The 15638-nt window shown below is 46.7% G+C and overlaps 1 protein-coding gene across 2 annotated transcripts in view; it reads right to left on the bottom strand.

Annotated features, from left to right (window-relative positions):
• Positions 1 to 1340: 1340 nt before the first annotated feature.
• The window catches only part of MAML3 (mastermind like transcriptional coactivator 3), a 413629-nt gene continuing 399331 nt past the window's right edge, over positions 1341 to 15638 (bottom strand). The window contains exons 3-5 of one of the 2 annotated variants that reach the window (XM_043603933.1): positions 13879 to 14124; positions 9722 to 9806; positions 1341 to 4928 (exon numbers count right to left, since the gene is read on the bottom strand). In XM_043603933.1, coding sequence (XP_043459868.1) covers positions 3931 to 4928; positions 9722 to 9806; positions 13879 to 14124 — 1329 coding nt within the window. In that variant the 3' untranslated portion in view covers positions 1341 to 3930. The remainder of the gene's footprint in view (positions 4929 to 9721; positions 9807 to 13878; positions 14125 to 15638) is intronic. The other variant, XM_043603943.1, reaches the window with a different exon arrangement.

Raw genomic sequence — 15638 nt, 5'->3', positions numbered from 1 at the left:
TTTTCAACCTCCTGTTCTCTGGTGGAGTGCTAAGCCCTTATCGCTGGGACAAAGCACGGTGTCATACTGTTTTCTCCATGCTGTCATGTGCCAGCCAGTCTGGAACCACAGTGCCCCATCGGTAGGGCCGGGCTGTGACTCAGTCAAATGCATTCTTCCTCTTGGTTTGTATCTATTAAAACTCACCTTTGTTTTGGATCTGTTTCTGATGATGACTTTATTGTTTTTGTGGCTTTTTTCTTTTTTTTTTTTTGCTTAACCCAGGTAGTTTTGAATTGTGTGGTTTCACTATGCCTTTTCGAGTTTCATGGAAGTCTCAGGGACAGGTCTCCTAAAGGGGAGGAGTGGATTCACATGTGTGTGATTAAGGAAGGTCCCCCCCAGGAGGGTAATCGGAACGGAGTGGGGAAGGACAAGAAGCCAAGTGAAGGGACTTCAGGCAAAGTCCCGGTGTTTGCCTGAGGCCGCAGGGGAGCTCTGGAGGACCTAAATCCTATCTCAGGGCTTGTCCAGGAAGCCGAACTATCTTCTCACACACTTGCACTAGCGACTCGTTGACTAATGTTGATCTGGAGAAATGCAAACCTCTAAGCATTTCCAGCAATCTGTGGATGGTGCGGGCAGAGCAAGGGCTGGAAGTAAGGTGTGCGTGGATTGTGTGTGTGTGTGTGTGCGTGTGTGTACGTAAGTGTACATGGACAGTGTCCACTATAGTGGGGCAAGACCCCTTTGTTACTTTTCCTTCCATATGTCCCTTGAGGATTTTTTTTTTTAATATTAATGTTTACTTATTTTTGAGAGAGAGAGAGAGAGAGAGAGGGGGAGGGGGGAGGGGCAGAAAGAGAGGGAAACACAGAATCCAAAGCAGGCTCCAGGCTCCAAGCTGTCAGCACAGAGCCCAACGCAGGGCTTGAACCCACAGACTGCAAGATCATGACCTGAGCTGAAGTTGGAAGCTTTACCGACTGAGCCACCCAGACGCCCCTCTTTTTTTTTTAAATGAAAATTTTACTATCAGTTTTCCAAGTCCTCTGAATGAACCAGTTGAAATGGAACAGTTATGGCACATGATTCCACAAATGGACTTCATTACGTTCCTTTCAAAGCTGGCTTTTTCTCTTCCCTTTGCTACATCCCTTGGGGCGAAAATTTAGAAAGTTTTAGTTGTGTGGTTGAGTTAAAAAGACTGGGAATGGTTGATCTCCACTGTTAAACAGTTAATGATATCAAGAATTTTGAGACAAAAACTGCAGTTAACCAATGAAAACCCAGGCATAAGTATATCTGTTTAATTAAAGCTGGAGACCCAGTGACAACCCTAAAATAAACTATATTCGGGGTTGATTCAGATAATGATCTTTTATTTGTTTTCTTTTCTTTAAAAGTGGTATGTCAACATCACTTCATTTCTACATTTCCGAGTTCTGTACATAATTCTTAAAAGGAAATAAGCAATGCTCAATGTACAAAGTAAAAACAGAAAACTAGAAAAATCTGAATAAAATGGAGCAAGTTGCCATAGGTCATACAGTACAAATTAGTCATTAGATGTCATCTGAAGTGCGATACCACTGCTGTGATGATGAGTTAAAGAATGAAATAAAAATACTCTATTTTAAACAAACAGTATATATATATTTATATGTATATTTTTTTACAGATAGTAGACCCAGTGATATCTGCAGTATTGTAAAAACTTATTTACAAATAACTTTTTTAGACATTACATATACATCAGCACCGTAGTAAAAACAAAAACAAAAACAAAAACAAAACGACCTTATTAAAATCTACCTCTCTATTTAGTTGGTCCCAGTACTAAGCATTTGGAGGAAGCTTTTACAAGGTAATGGAGCCCCCTTCTCTCCATCAGCCACCCCCAGTTTCTCATTGTTGCTTATATATTTGTTTCCTGTACCTTTCAGAAAAAGGTAATTATGCTTTCTGTCTTCTTGTTTGTTTACTTTGTGTATTTTTTTTTTTTTTTTTTGGTTTTTATCTGTTTCCACTCAAGAGTTTCCCTGGTGGTGGCCCCTCCCCAGGCAAGGGGCTTAAGGTCACCTGCCACCACCTCTTCCCAGGGTACAGCCTCTGCCTGGGCTCTGGCCCACCCGGCCTCCCCTACTCTCCATCCTGCCCCTTGCTCAGGAGATCCACTACCTTGGGACGTGGTGAGCAAGCCAAGGGCAGTGTTTGCTTGCCTGCCTGTCTCCATCCTCTGGCCCCAGCTTCCCATTCGAGCCCCCTTCTCGGGACCCCCTCTGAGTACACCCAGTCCAGCCTCCCACAGCCTTGGCCCACGTGTGGCGCAGCGGGGTGCATGTGAGCGTACAGAGGGAGCCAGGGTTTCGGACACGGAGCAGGTGGGTGGTGGGAGAAAAGCACACGCCATTCTTACTCCGGATAATAATTATGCCACATGGCCTCCAAAAACGGGACAGTGGGAACAGCAGCAAGGACTAAAAAGACAAGCCTTACAGGAAGTGGTAGAGGTTGTCCTCCCTTCCGGCAGACTTCGCTTAGGGCAGATTGGAGTGATTTACAAAGAGAACGACTGTACAGGACTTTCTGAGCGGATTACTTTGCCCATATGGGAGGAATTGTATCTTCCTTCTTTTCATCATCAAAATGTGTAAGGTGGGGCAATTGATTTTTCAGTTCCTTGTCTCTCAGTGTTTTAGATTTGTCTTTCCAGTGAGTAGGGATTAAGGGCAAGGCCAATTTCAGAGCAACACCCCTGGGGTTTTTCCAAAGGGAGCCAGAGTCAGCGACCATCGGGGCCATTCCTCCCAGGGTGTCCCAGAAGTGTCAGGTGTGGCTCCTATAAACCCACCGTCGAACATCAGAGGGGCCTGCTCAGTTCCGGGCGGAGAATATTCACTCGACTACATGTTAGAGCAAAAAAACTCGTGTTGCCTTTGCATTTCAGGCACGGTCTACGTTCTTGCGTTTATTCTGATTCTGCCCAGGCCCCCTAAAGACAAAAGCTTCATTTCTTCTGGAATAGTCTGTAAGGAAAAGCAGGGGCAGGATGGGGTGGAGGCAAGAAGGAACAGGGTGGGGAGGGGTGTGGGGAAAGACGACACAGCATCCAGTCGGGGTCTCTCCACCCCGTGGCCACCGGAAATAGATGTGAGCTGCCTGGACGTTATCAGTATCGCACCGAGGCCCCAGGAGGCTCCAGCCCAACTGCCCCGGGGAACCGTCACCACGGTCACCAGCAGAGGGCTGCCTCCCCCAAGACTGCCGGACAGACCCTTCTCTAGGCTCACGTGGCTTTCCTTGAGAGGCAGCTAGCAGCAACGCCTCTAAAATTCCTGAGGGTCATCACGGGCAGCAGACAGGCTTGTAAGATCCTTTGTAGTCTCCCTGTGACATCTCACTGTTCTTCGTGTCCACCCTCCAAACACAGTAGCACGTCTTGACGCCTGACAGCTCTTTCCAGCCAGAGTTCAGCGCACTTCTGACCTGCGCTCTTGGCCTGTGCCACCACACAGCAGCCTCCGTGGGATTCTTCCCGGCCCCGGGCTCTGCGGTCTCCGGAGCTGGGCCAGGAGGGGCTGACGGACACCCCACACCGGGCAGCAGAGTGATGGGCTGGAGCAGCTCTCCCTGGGCCGGGCGGGCACAGGGAGTGCGGGGCCGAGGGGCTTCAGATCTGTCTTCCCCACCTGCCTCCAGTGTGTCTCCCTCTCTCGCAGCAGGGACCTGCGTGGCGTGTTGTCTTGAGTGCTGTGTGAAAATCAGGTGAAACGAGGCCCAGTGGGGGCTGCGATTTGCACCTGGATCTTCCACTGTGGGCCAGCTGCAGTTTTGCTCAGTTTCCGTGGGTCAAAAAAAACGAAAAACAGGGATGGCTCAACATCCTGTTTCTTTCTCACGTTTTAAGCTTTCAGCACTAGAGTTGTGGCTCCTGGGGCCTCCTCTTGACTAGGGGTTCCCAAACAACTCATCGAGCTCCTGCATCCACTCATCCCCCGGCCCCCCTTTGATGATGGAGTCCACGAGGTCTGCACTGTCCGAGAGGCCGGGGAAGGAAGCCCCGGCGGCTTCGCCGCTGTAATTGTATGCCATGTCCTGAGGGGGGTTCCGCTCGTAGGCCTGGCTCTGGCCGCTTGGGGCGAAGCTGCCACTGGGCATCTGCTGCTGTGCCGGGGGCTGGCTGAACGCTGGCATGCCGGGGACACCCTGGCTCAGGCCGGACATGACCATCGGCCTGGCCTGGCCGCCGCCTTGCTGCCCCGGGAGCGGTGGCATCATCTGCCGACCCATGGCAGCTGGGTTGAGGGTTCTCACCGCACCGGTGTTAGCATCCACAACCTGGCCCAGTCCCTGTGGGAAGTGTTGCTTGGTCAGCCTCGGCTGGCCAGCCTGAAGTGGGTAGCTCGCACCGTTGTTGAATGATCCCAGTTCTCCACTAGTCCTCCCAGGCATCCCCTGTAAGCTCCTCTGTTGCCAGCTCTGCGTTCCCTGCTGGACCGTGCCCATGATGCCCTGCAGCCTCGGTGGGCCCTGGGGCCTTGGCAGAGCCTGGCTCACGGGCCCTTTCATCTGCTGGTGCTGTTGGCTGATGGCCGAGTTCACCAGCATGCTCTGTCCAAAGCCACTCACCATGCCAACCCCTTGCCCGGAGGCGGGCTGCCTTGGCCCCTGGGCTTGGTTGTGTGCGATGCTCATGCCACTTTGGTTTGGGTGCTGCAACATTTGGGTCATTCCTGGGCTCATACTGTACATTCCGGGTTGGCTGGTAGGTGTGTTACTATAAGGGGCCAGTCCCATCTCCGACTGGGCTGCTGCCGTGGCCATTGTCCCTGGGTTCTGGGAGGGTCCCATTCCCATCATGCCCGCATTCTGTGCCATCAACCGTGATGTTCGAATGCTCTGGAGGGCTGCTTGGCTTCTCACGGCTGCTATATCCTGGGGAGAACCTGCAGGGGGAAAAAAATGGACCCATTCACTCATCTCAATATGCACGTTACTGTAACACGTTGCTGGAGTTTTCTTTAGGAATGACCAAATTCTTTTATATGAAAAGATCCACAAAAGTGATTATTTTTCTGACTGTAACATATGCTGATTACAAAAAATTTGTAGGACGCTGAAAAGTACAAAAGTACTTAAATTCCCACCATCAGAGATAACCACCACTAACTGTTTTATAGACACATGAAAATAGGGATCCTACTGGATACTGGACACGTGCTTTTGTAGTTGTCTTGATAACTCTGTGATTATTATTTTCACTTGCAGAAGCAAGATGTTTCTCACTCTTCTGGATAGGATGCCACCCTCAACCAATCAGATACCATTTTTCTTGGAGGTGAGCGGGAATTCACCTCCTGGGCTAAATTAAGAAGAAATGGCCGATCACTTTGTGTTTTCTCTTTGTGATGTGGAACACGGTTCAGTAGAGAATACTATCAATAAAGACCATTAGACTAATTTCCCTTAAGACTTGAGTAGGATTTGAGAGGTTAAAGGCCACTGCTCCTGCTAAGAAGCTATTTCGACAGATGGGACACTTTTTGGATCCACTCTCTAGATTTCCACACGCTCCAGATTGTCTGAATCATAACATGTCAGTGCACAATGGCCAGCTTCCTGAGCTAGAAAAAGAAATCATCCTGCTACTTGCTCTTTGGCAATGAACTTTATGCATTTCTCCAGCAAAGTCCACTCACTCCTTCAAATCGGCAGTGACCACTTCTCTCAGCAGATTGCTAACACGGTTTTTAATGATGCTGTTTAAAAGTTGGCCAGAGTCTGAATGCCAAGTCCCTCAACTCTAATTAGGCATTTGAGTGAGTCCTTCTTTACATGTTCCTAAGAAACTTCCAAATCAGCCAAGAGAATAGAAATGTCACCCTGAGAACCCCAGTCAATGCTGTAAAGGGCTAGGAGGTGCACAACAATGAGTTTTCCCTACGTCCCAGCTAATGACTGAGTCTCTAAGACCAAGAAAAATAGTTTTTTTTTTTTCCTGGACATTTAAAAAAGATGCAGCCTGGGGGCCAATCAATATTATAAGCAAATGTGATACTACCTGCAACTGGGATGAGATGGGATGAAAAGCCAGACGAGAACAGTCTAACCTTGTTAAGCTTGGCACCTTGGCAGATAAGTGTGTTTCTGTCTTCCTGATGGGGTTATTGATTTCTGGGCAGCAACTATGTCTCCATATTTTCTTTCTTTCTTAAAGAAAGAAAATTATGGGAATTTTGATTATGACTTAAGTTTTTGTGGCCTGAGATCAATATCATGCTGCATTGAGAAATGAAATGGTTACTGTGGGGAAACCCGAAAGGGCTGGAGAGATCCCTAGAAATGTTTCGGTTTTCTGTTTTAAGCTTCATTATATCGAAGTGATTTAAAAAAAAAATCAAAAGTTCCTGTTAAACACTGGATGGTGGTATATATTGTCTGTAATCTTGTTACGAAGTTTTGTGACCTTAACGACTAAATTTGTATTGACTGCATGGCCAATCTGATCAACTGTGGTGAAATGGGTTATTGAGTTGTTTGTAAAAAAAAAAAAAAAATTTAAGGAGAAAATATTGCTGACTCGGAGACTGATTGGCTAGACCCAAATTGCATAAACAGACTGATGAGCTGCTGGAAAGAGACAAAAAGACTTCCATTTTTTTTTTTTTTTTGGACATTTTTGTTGTATGTTTATAATGGATATGTTGAGGGACTGGATATGGTCTGGGCTACTTTTGTGAATGACAAATAGGTTCCTTTCTTTAGAGGACAGAAATGCTGCAATGCCTTTTAAGAGGTATTAAAGCATTAATCCGAGCCAACCTTTATCTTTAGTATAAAGTGACTGTGCTACCTAGGTGTAACTCTAATGAAAAACAAAAAAAGGCATTTTAAAACCAGCAATCAGCTCCGTATTTTCATCCTAGGTACAAAGAAACAAACCCTTTTTATTAATCTAGTTTTATGCCTTCAGTAATTTTATTTATTTATTTAGAAAGCTTATTTATTTATTTTGAGAGAGAGAGAAAGAGAGAGCACAAGGGAGGGGCAGAGAGAGAGAAGGACAGAATCCCAAGCAGGCTCTGCACCGACAGTGAGGAGCTTGATGCGGGGCTCGAACTCACAAACCGTGAGATCGTGACCTGAGCCGAGATCAAGAGTCGGAAGCTTAACTGACTGAGCCACCCAGGTGCCTGACCTTCAATAATTTTAAATATATATAGAAAAAAATGCAAATGTGTCCAAATAATTACCTTGTCTTTATCTGATTACTATATCGGTTAAATAACAGACTAATTTTCTTCTTCTTCTTTTATTTCTATCTAAAACTGATATTATTGTGGGACACTGTACTCAAGTTAATTTTCTTATCCACTGGTTAATATCACCATGTGAAAATCTTCCATATTCAAATAGAGATCACATGCAATTTTTTCTTAAAAGGGTCTGTTTTCTCTTTTTACTCACAGGAAGCCTATATTTGTGAAAAATAAGCATTTCTCCATAGGCATGCAACATTGCCCAGAGGCACCATACTCAGTAAGAGAAAGATAGTCATTAAACCTTTGAAATGTGTAGTGGGGGAGTATGCGTACGTTCCCAAGTAAGTGATTCCTAACGAAACTCTCCAAGGACAGTATTTCTTATCTATACCAATTTGCTATTTTCCTAGATACACACTATTATGATATCTAGGGTGTTAGTAAAATAAAATAGAGAAGAGAGTGAAAAAAGAAAAAAGAAGTGCCTCATTTAGCTCCGGGACCGCACCACGGCCCTGGGTGTTCAACTTAAGTACAGCTAAATTTCCAGGTTGATTACCTGTGGGGTGGAGTTTTAGAAAAGTTCAAAGAGTAGAACTTTTAACCTGGACCCAAGGCATACAGAATAACTCATAATACAGAGGAAGCATTAAATGTTGGTGGGTCCCTTTATTCCAAAAGATAATAAATGAATTACGAACCTAGAAAATGCAAGGGCCACTATGCTGGGTTTATAAGATTTTGTATTTTTAATTAGTTCTTGATATAAATCACCAGTTCGTAAAGTGTGGCCCTTGGGCCAGCAGCAGCAGCAAGGACTTCTGGAAGCTTGTTAGAAGTGCAAATTCTCTGGCCTGACTTCAGACCTCTGGAATCAGAGACTCTGGGGGTGGGGCCAGGCCATGTGTGCTTTTACAGGCTCCGCTGGTGATTCTGATGCAGCTAACGTTTGAGAACTACTTGTAGAAACCTAGGAAGGCTCTGTGTCTGCAGCAAAAATTATGCGTGTAACGGTGACCATTTCCACACCCCCTCTACCCATGACCAAGTGAGAAACAGAATTCTTCAAAGAATATCGGCACTGATTTAACACACATAACACCTGTGCACAGCTTCATTCCTTTTGTCTGTCCTCCCCTGGGTCAAGTCCAAAGGGGTCTGATACATGTGTTCCAGGGGTGGAAGGGAGTGGTAGCTACTCAGGCCACTGCCTTTCCACAGGCAATCTTCACTGAGATCTGGCCGTGAACACCAGTGGCTTTCAGACTCTTTAAACCACTACTCGCAGCATGTGATCCAGTATATACACATACTGGTCTACAACAGAAACAAAAGTTTCCCTTATTATGATACACTCTCATCATTTTTCTATTATATTCCTTTTAAAAAAAATGTTGGTTGGGATCCATTATCTTTACAACCTACTTGTGTGTTGCAACCCAAAGATTGAACAATGCTACCCGAGATCATGAATTTTTCACCCCCTGTGAATTTTTCACAGTCTACGAGAAGGGTAGTGCTTGCGACATGCCACACAAAGTCTGTATTCGTTTATATATATGCATATTTATATGCAAGGGGCCCCATAGCTTCTGGCAGATGCTTAAAGCGACCGGCGACCGGTAACACTTGAGAAATTAGGACCCAGGATCTAGGTCCCATGAAAAGGGCAGAGGATGGGAATTAGGGTTTCTGCTACTAGGCGACCCCTCTAGCTCCCTGAAAATTCCTGTGATGAGTCTGATGGTTGTCAGGCTGATCCTCTACCCCATACAAGACCCTCAGGGGTGCTCTCTATTGGAGATGGAAGGGATCAATAGTTGAGTGGACTTTATACTTCATAAAGGAATGATAACACTGAGCACACAATATGCCCCTTGCTACTGGGTCATGAGTCATCAGGGTTTCTGCAAAGGGCGGCAGGATCAAGACAGTCCAGTCAAACTCAAGGTGCTTTGGTCTTCTAGATTCAGCAGAGATCGGTGGTTGCTGCAAGCCAGATTCTTCCCAAGTGGATGTCTGAAGTGGGGGCTGTGGCCAGCTGACATGCTGGGATTAGCGAGAAGGATGTGGCACAGGACTGTTCCTCCCATGCTCCCTGAGATGACGATCCAGACAAAGACAAGGCTGATGGTGGACTAGCCAGGCACCAGTAGGTCCCCGTTGGCTGTTAAACTATTGAAATACTTGTGTATCGTTGGTAAAGAACAGTTACCCCAGCCCTGCCCCCCACAGCCACTCTGACCCCTGCCGGGGCCAACCAGGGCCTCTCTGTGACGCAGCCACCAAAAGGTTAATGCCTGCCACAGCAGAGGGCTCCAAAAATGCATTCTGACTGACTGGCACCCTCAGTTTTAACATATTTTTAATATTACCTGAACCCAAACACAGCACAGAAGGCAATGTCACTGGCTACACGCTCGCTCACACTTCACGGCTGGAAGGTATAAAACGGAAGAGGTGTGCACTGGCCTCACCTTGAAACTGATTGACCTGCTGCACTGGGTATGGATTCCGTTGCTGTTGGAGGTGCTGGCGGGGTAAATGTGATTGCTGCAGCTGCTAGAACGACAGGACAAGGACAGGGAGGTGACATGGGGAGAGACGATTAAATATTGTGGCGGTTTTGAGGAAGGCAGTTTTTTCAAAAACTAAACTTTGTGTTGAGGAATCAGGTGCATCCGGGCAAGTGTGCAAAGCATGGCTCTGATGGATATTCACAAAATGAACACATCCTGTAGCAACATAAGCAGCATCTAGATCAAGAAACTGAGCACTGCTAGCATTCCCCTCATGCCCCTTTCCAGTCACGACCCACCGCAGGGACCCACTTCATCTGACCAGGGAGCCACCTAACAGTGCAGACTAGTGACATCTGCTTTTGTGCTTCGTATAAGTGGATTCATACAACGTATTGGTGTCTGGCTTCTTGCATTCATCATTATATTTATGAGGTTCATCCGTGTTGATGCGTGTAGTTGTGGCCTGTTCACTGTCACTGTTGAGTAGTATTCCTTCCTATGAATGAATACACCATGGCTTACTTATCTACCTATTCTACTCATGATGGGCATTTAGAGTGGTTCCTGTTTGGGGCTGTCACAAATACTGCTGCTATGCACATCCTTGCACGTACCTTTCGGTGACTATCTGGCATATCTGATGTGTAGACTTGCTGGCTCACAAGGAGTGCGTATCGAGGGAGCCAGTCTTGGCTTTGACTTTCCAACATCAGCTTGCATGTCTTCCTTAGCACTGTGGGACCCAGCTCAAGGGACGAGCAACTGATTTTTAATGACCTAAATAGCTGCTTCCGGTATAGGAAGATGGGATTCTCAGGGGCTATAAAAAAGGCTAATCTTATTCCCACCAGGCCACACTGCCTGTAAAATACATCTCCGCAAGTAAAATATACAGCGTTTAGTGCCTTAAGGAAACCGCGTGGGACTCCACATGTACCAGGAGCCAGAGGCTTGTGATTTTTGTCTTTCTTCTTCCACTCGCGGGGATTTTGCGCTGCCGGAGCTGTTACCAATCTACTGGAAAGGCTATTATGATCATTACCATGCTGTATGTGAAAAGGGAAAGAAAATAAGGGTGAGGTGGAAAGAGCAGAGAAAGGGGTTTTAGTTCCCAGTCTGCCGTCAAGTAGCTGCGTGACCTTCGGCACGTCATTTAACCTCCTTCTGCAGCTGCTGAATATTCATTGAGCACCTTTCATCCGCAAGGGCTTATAAAGAACGTAGACCAAGGGCCCTGCTCTTTAAAGTGTTCATTATAAAAATAACACACATTGGTCACTTCTTAACACATGTGTTTATTTCTATTTTTTCTTCTTTGTTTTTATTTCTGGGCAGCTCTATAATTTTCTTTCTCTCTCTTTCTTTCTTTCTTTTTTTTTTTCTTTTCTTTTTCTCCACAAGGCCAGCCAGCACTCTGGCAACCAAAGAAAAGAAAAGCCTCTGCCCTGTTCACCTCATCCTGGGGTGCTTACCATAGTGTTTTGCACAAAGTGTTGAAATTAATTAATTGTATAGATAAAGTATAGACAAGAAACCATGCTAATCTTTTAGGCAGCAATATAAGGGCATTATTGAGTAAGTTTCTCCTCAGCCAAACTTCTCATATTATGTAAGAACTTAAGTGTCCACACTGACTGGGCAGAAGCCCCGGGGTGCCCTGTGGTCGGCTGGGGGTGGGAGCCTCCTGTTCCAGTCCCGGGGCTGTGCCTCTCTGGCTCTGCGATCTCTGATACTTCCCATGAGCTCCCTGGACTCCAGTTTCTTCATAGGTAAAATAAAAAAGCCTCCACGATCACCAATATTTCTTTCCAGTCTAAAATTCTGGGTTCGGTTGAACCTTTGTGAATAGATGTGAAGTGCCGTGCTCCAAATAAGGCATTACGTGTCAACTCACACCTGCCTTCAGCCAGCTCTGTCCTGATTTCTAAAGCCACCGGAGTCATTGTAAAGTTCCCAAAGACAGGCAAGATCCCAAATCCTTCTGTTCTCCCTCCCAAGTCCTTTCAGGAAATCCCAGGACCTCCAATACGCTGCTTTCAAAACTGCTATTACTAGGCACTTTCACCGCTGCTGCAGAGACCAAGAACATCAGCTCAGCATTGATACGGCCACATTCGTTCTCAAAACACAAAGGCTGACAACCCACCACACGTAGACCCCCCAAGAGCCTGCACGGACAAGCTCCGTCTCTGGGCACGGGCAGGCTGCTGCACTGTTTCCGAGCAGGCCCTCAGTTTCGCTTCTGGGCTAGCCCCACTGATGGCTGGCAGTCGTGGCCCCAGCTCTGACATCACAGTCCGTGACACCAGGGTCACGTGACAGGTCACCACATACGCGTGTACAGTTGCCGAAGAATTTTCCACACATTACTCTATGTCATCCTTAAAACGGTTATCGGAGGAAGGCCGGGAAATTATTAAACGTAAGCTGGCAGATGAAGAGAGTGGGGGAAGAGGTTTTTCCAGAATCAGACCACAAGCAAAAGGTGGGACACATCTGGAGGCTGAGTAAAATTCTTTCCTTGGTCCCTCTTCATTTCTTGGTGCCCACAACCTGCTAAGGAATGATACCATTTCCCCATCTTTTCCAAGGGGCCCTGGATCTCTCTGTGTGTCGGCTCCTTGTCTGGGTACCCTCCCGGGGCAGCTCTCCCTCCACTCTTGTGCTTCCCTCCTTGTCCCCTGGGGTTTGGCTGCCCTCGCTGAGTGGGGACAACCCTGGCTAGCACAACTGCGTTTGCCTGGTTACCCAGGCTCCTATTTGCGCCTTGGTCACAGCACACACATCAGAGGCCATCGCTCACAGTATCAGGCGCACCTGAAGTTTCCCGGGATTGGCCAAGGAGAGGATTTACAAAGCCCAGCTTCCCCTCGGCGGCTTCATTTATCACTGCCTGAGAGATATTAGCACGGTTCCTTGTCACACACCTTATGCAGGGTGAGAGGGAGAGAGGTTTGTTTGTACAAGAGGTGCCAGGCGGCTGACTGACCTTGGTAAAAAGGGAGATAATTACACAGCTGCTCAGGAACAAAAGCAGAGAAGGGAACATAAGCGAACTGTGTTCAACAGTACAATTTTTCTATTTGGGAGATGGCTGGTGTTACTCTGAACTGCTCTTAGTAGGGACCTCAACATGCCTGTGTCCCACGTGGTATCTTGTAAATATGGGGTGGAGGAGGCTTGATAAGTTTCCAGAATTCTGATTATATTAGGAACCTTCTAGGAGGGGAACTGTAGGGCAGAGCTTTGTTGGGCTTTAAGCCTTGGAAGACAACCTCACGCCTACCTCCTATAAGAGAGAGAGAGATGCCCTGTGCAGACTCCCACAGGAGCCACGTAGGGATCTCTTGTGGAAGGCCTCACGCCTTTCCTGGGATAATAATCCTGGATCAGGCATGGGCATCTTGAAAAACAAAACACATTGAAACCTACAGAAGCAGCTCTCAGGGAAGGCTTTCTTTCGGAGCTGGAGGAATTCTATGGCGAGGGTGGACAAAGATGCCTACGGTAAGATTTATTCGTGTTAGGCCTTCCTTTAACTCAAAGATTTCTTGAGCTGTTTTAAAGCTGTTGGGAATTTTCTTAAGTTTGCACCCTTTCTGTGACCCCGGGTTCAGGTTTCCAGGTAGTTCTGTAGGCCCTATTATTCTGCTATTGTTCCTGTCCCATTGTTCATGACCAATTCTGCAGAATTCTCCTCAATCCCTCCTCCTGACATTTTCCTTCAAGAAACAAAGTTCTCTGAGTTATTTTCTTTTTTTCTTCATGCTGGAAATATTAGCCTCTATGAAGAATGTGAGGCAGCCTCCCTACCCCCATACTGATTGCGCAGACCCTTGTGCCAGAAACCAGAAGAAAAGAAGGCAGGCTTGAATCGAAGAAATGTCTCTGGCAAACAGGCCTTCAAACTGGTGGCAGAAGCCTGTCTTTTAAGAACAAACTAATTCATTCTAAGAAAAAGCCGAACTAATGGAAAGGTCGAAATTCTGCAGATTCTTCGGCGATCTGGGGAATGCTAGACTGTGAATCTCTTGACAAAGGACACGAACTGGAACTCTCTCGCAGACACAGGGCACCGAATAAATGCCTGCTGAATGAATGAATCATGTTACCTGCTCGGCTAGAATCTGCTGCTGCTGCTGCTGCTGCCTTTGCTCCCGCAGGAACTGTTGCTTCTGCTGCTCCATCAACTGGGCCCGCTGATCAATGAGCATCTGTTTCATGAGGGCTGCCTGGGGCTGGCCGCCTAGGAAGCCAGGGCCCGCGGGACTGGCTCCGGAGACCATGCCGCCCGAGCCTGGGGGCACAGAGGACTGCATGGGGCCTGTGGTCCGGGGAAGTCCAACTGGGTGCTGTTCCTGGGAGGAGAAGAAGAGAAGAGAATGCAGAGATTTCATATTTGAGAGGAAGCATGGGGGCAGGGGCCCCAGCTTGCAGGCCTGCGGGGTCCTGAGTGGCACGCATTCTATTCCCATAAAACCCACCCAGTGGTCCTCAAATCTGGCCTTACCACGGTGGAACTGGAGAGATACAAGGGAACGGTAATGGAGCACGGCTCTGGGAAATCTGACAGCAAGGCCAGTCTGTTTTGGATGAGACTGATAACGGGACATAGGCTGGATGTTCAGCTAACATTCTGCGTTCCTCCAAAGGAAAGGGAAGAAGACTTCAGGCTGGGATCACCTTAAGTCTGGAAGAGACAGCATGCCCCTACCTCTTAATCTTTACTGTCTACTTGGCCTAAATGGACTTCTTCTTAGCTAGTAGGAGAGACATTTACAGAAGAATTCTGGAATTTATCAATAAGTAGATTTATTAATTAATGGAATTCCAATTAATTGTGACATTTGAAAGCTTTGCTGCATGTAAAAACAAAATTCCTGCTAGCGGGGGTCGTTGATGGTGAGAGCTGGGAATGCGTTGCACTGAACAAAGATACGTAATCTCCTGACATCTTTAATATACTTTTTTAAAGTTTACTTATTTTGAGATATAGAGCACGTGAGCAGGGGAGGGGCAGAGAGAGAGGGAGAGAGAGAAAGAATCCCAAACAGGCACCGATGTGGGGCTCAAACCCACGAACCGTGAGATCATGACCTGAGCCGAAGTCAAAAGCCAGTCGTTTAACCGACTGAACCACCCGGGCGCCCCCGACATCTTTAAAAATAGGGCTGAGCCTCCTGTGTCTGGGACAATTTATAATGTGTGGGTTGATTTGGGTCTTCTGATTCTACAGTTGTCTCAGTCAAATGATGGCAACTTTTAAGGACTGGTTCTTAAGGAGTAGGGAGTAAAGTGGTAGAGACCTACTCACAGAGTCAAGTGAGTACTTGGAGAATGTGCTCACAGGGAAAGCCTGTAACAGCCAGTGTTCACCCGGGAAAATGTGGTATGTGACCATAAAATTCAGCTTCTAGATAGTTCCTTTCTTATTCATCTACCAAGCAAGTGCTGTCTGAATATTCCGCCTTTTAATTCATTCACATTTCAAGTAATTCATCTGAACACAGAGGATCGGATGTCTGAGATGAACACAGATTAAATGGGCACACATGTAAGGACGTACCCATAGTGTGAGGTACCATCATGTCACCAAAATAATACAAAATGAATATGAATAAGTCTAAAGTTATTGAAATATTTTTGTATCCAAGCAAACTGGATTTTAATATTTTTTTCCTACTTCTGCCCTGCTACCTCTTTGGTATGGATACAGTCAATCATGCTGGCACTGTCCTCTCAAAACATGAGTTTGATCCCTGGCTCTCCTAGAGACACAGTCCTGGATCTTATTCCCCACAGCCTGGGTTTGTGTACCTTCCCTCTGCTGTGTGATGCTCAGCCGTTGGTGCTTTTCTTCCCAGCCTAAACT

The sequence above is a fragment of the Prionailurus bengalensis genome, chromosome B1 (genome assembly GCF_016509475.1).
Source record: "Prionailurus bengalensis isolate Pbe53 chromosome B1, Fcat_Pben_1.1_paternal_pri, whole genome shotgun sequence".
In the NCBI taxonomy this organism is placed as follows: Eukaryota; Metazoa; Chordata; class Mammalia; order Carnivora; family Felidae; genus Prionailurus; species Prionailurus bengalensis.
The sequence above is the reverse complement of the archived record's forward strand: the minus strand, read 5'-3'. Positions and strand labels throughout refer to the sequence as shown.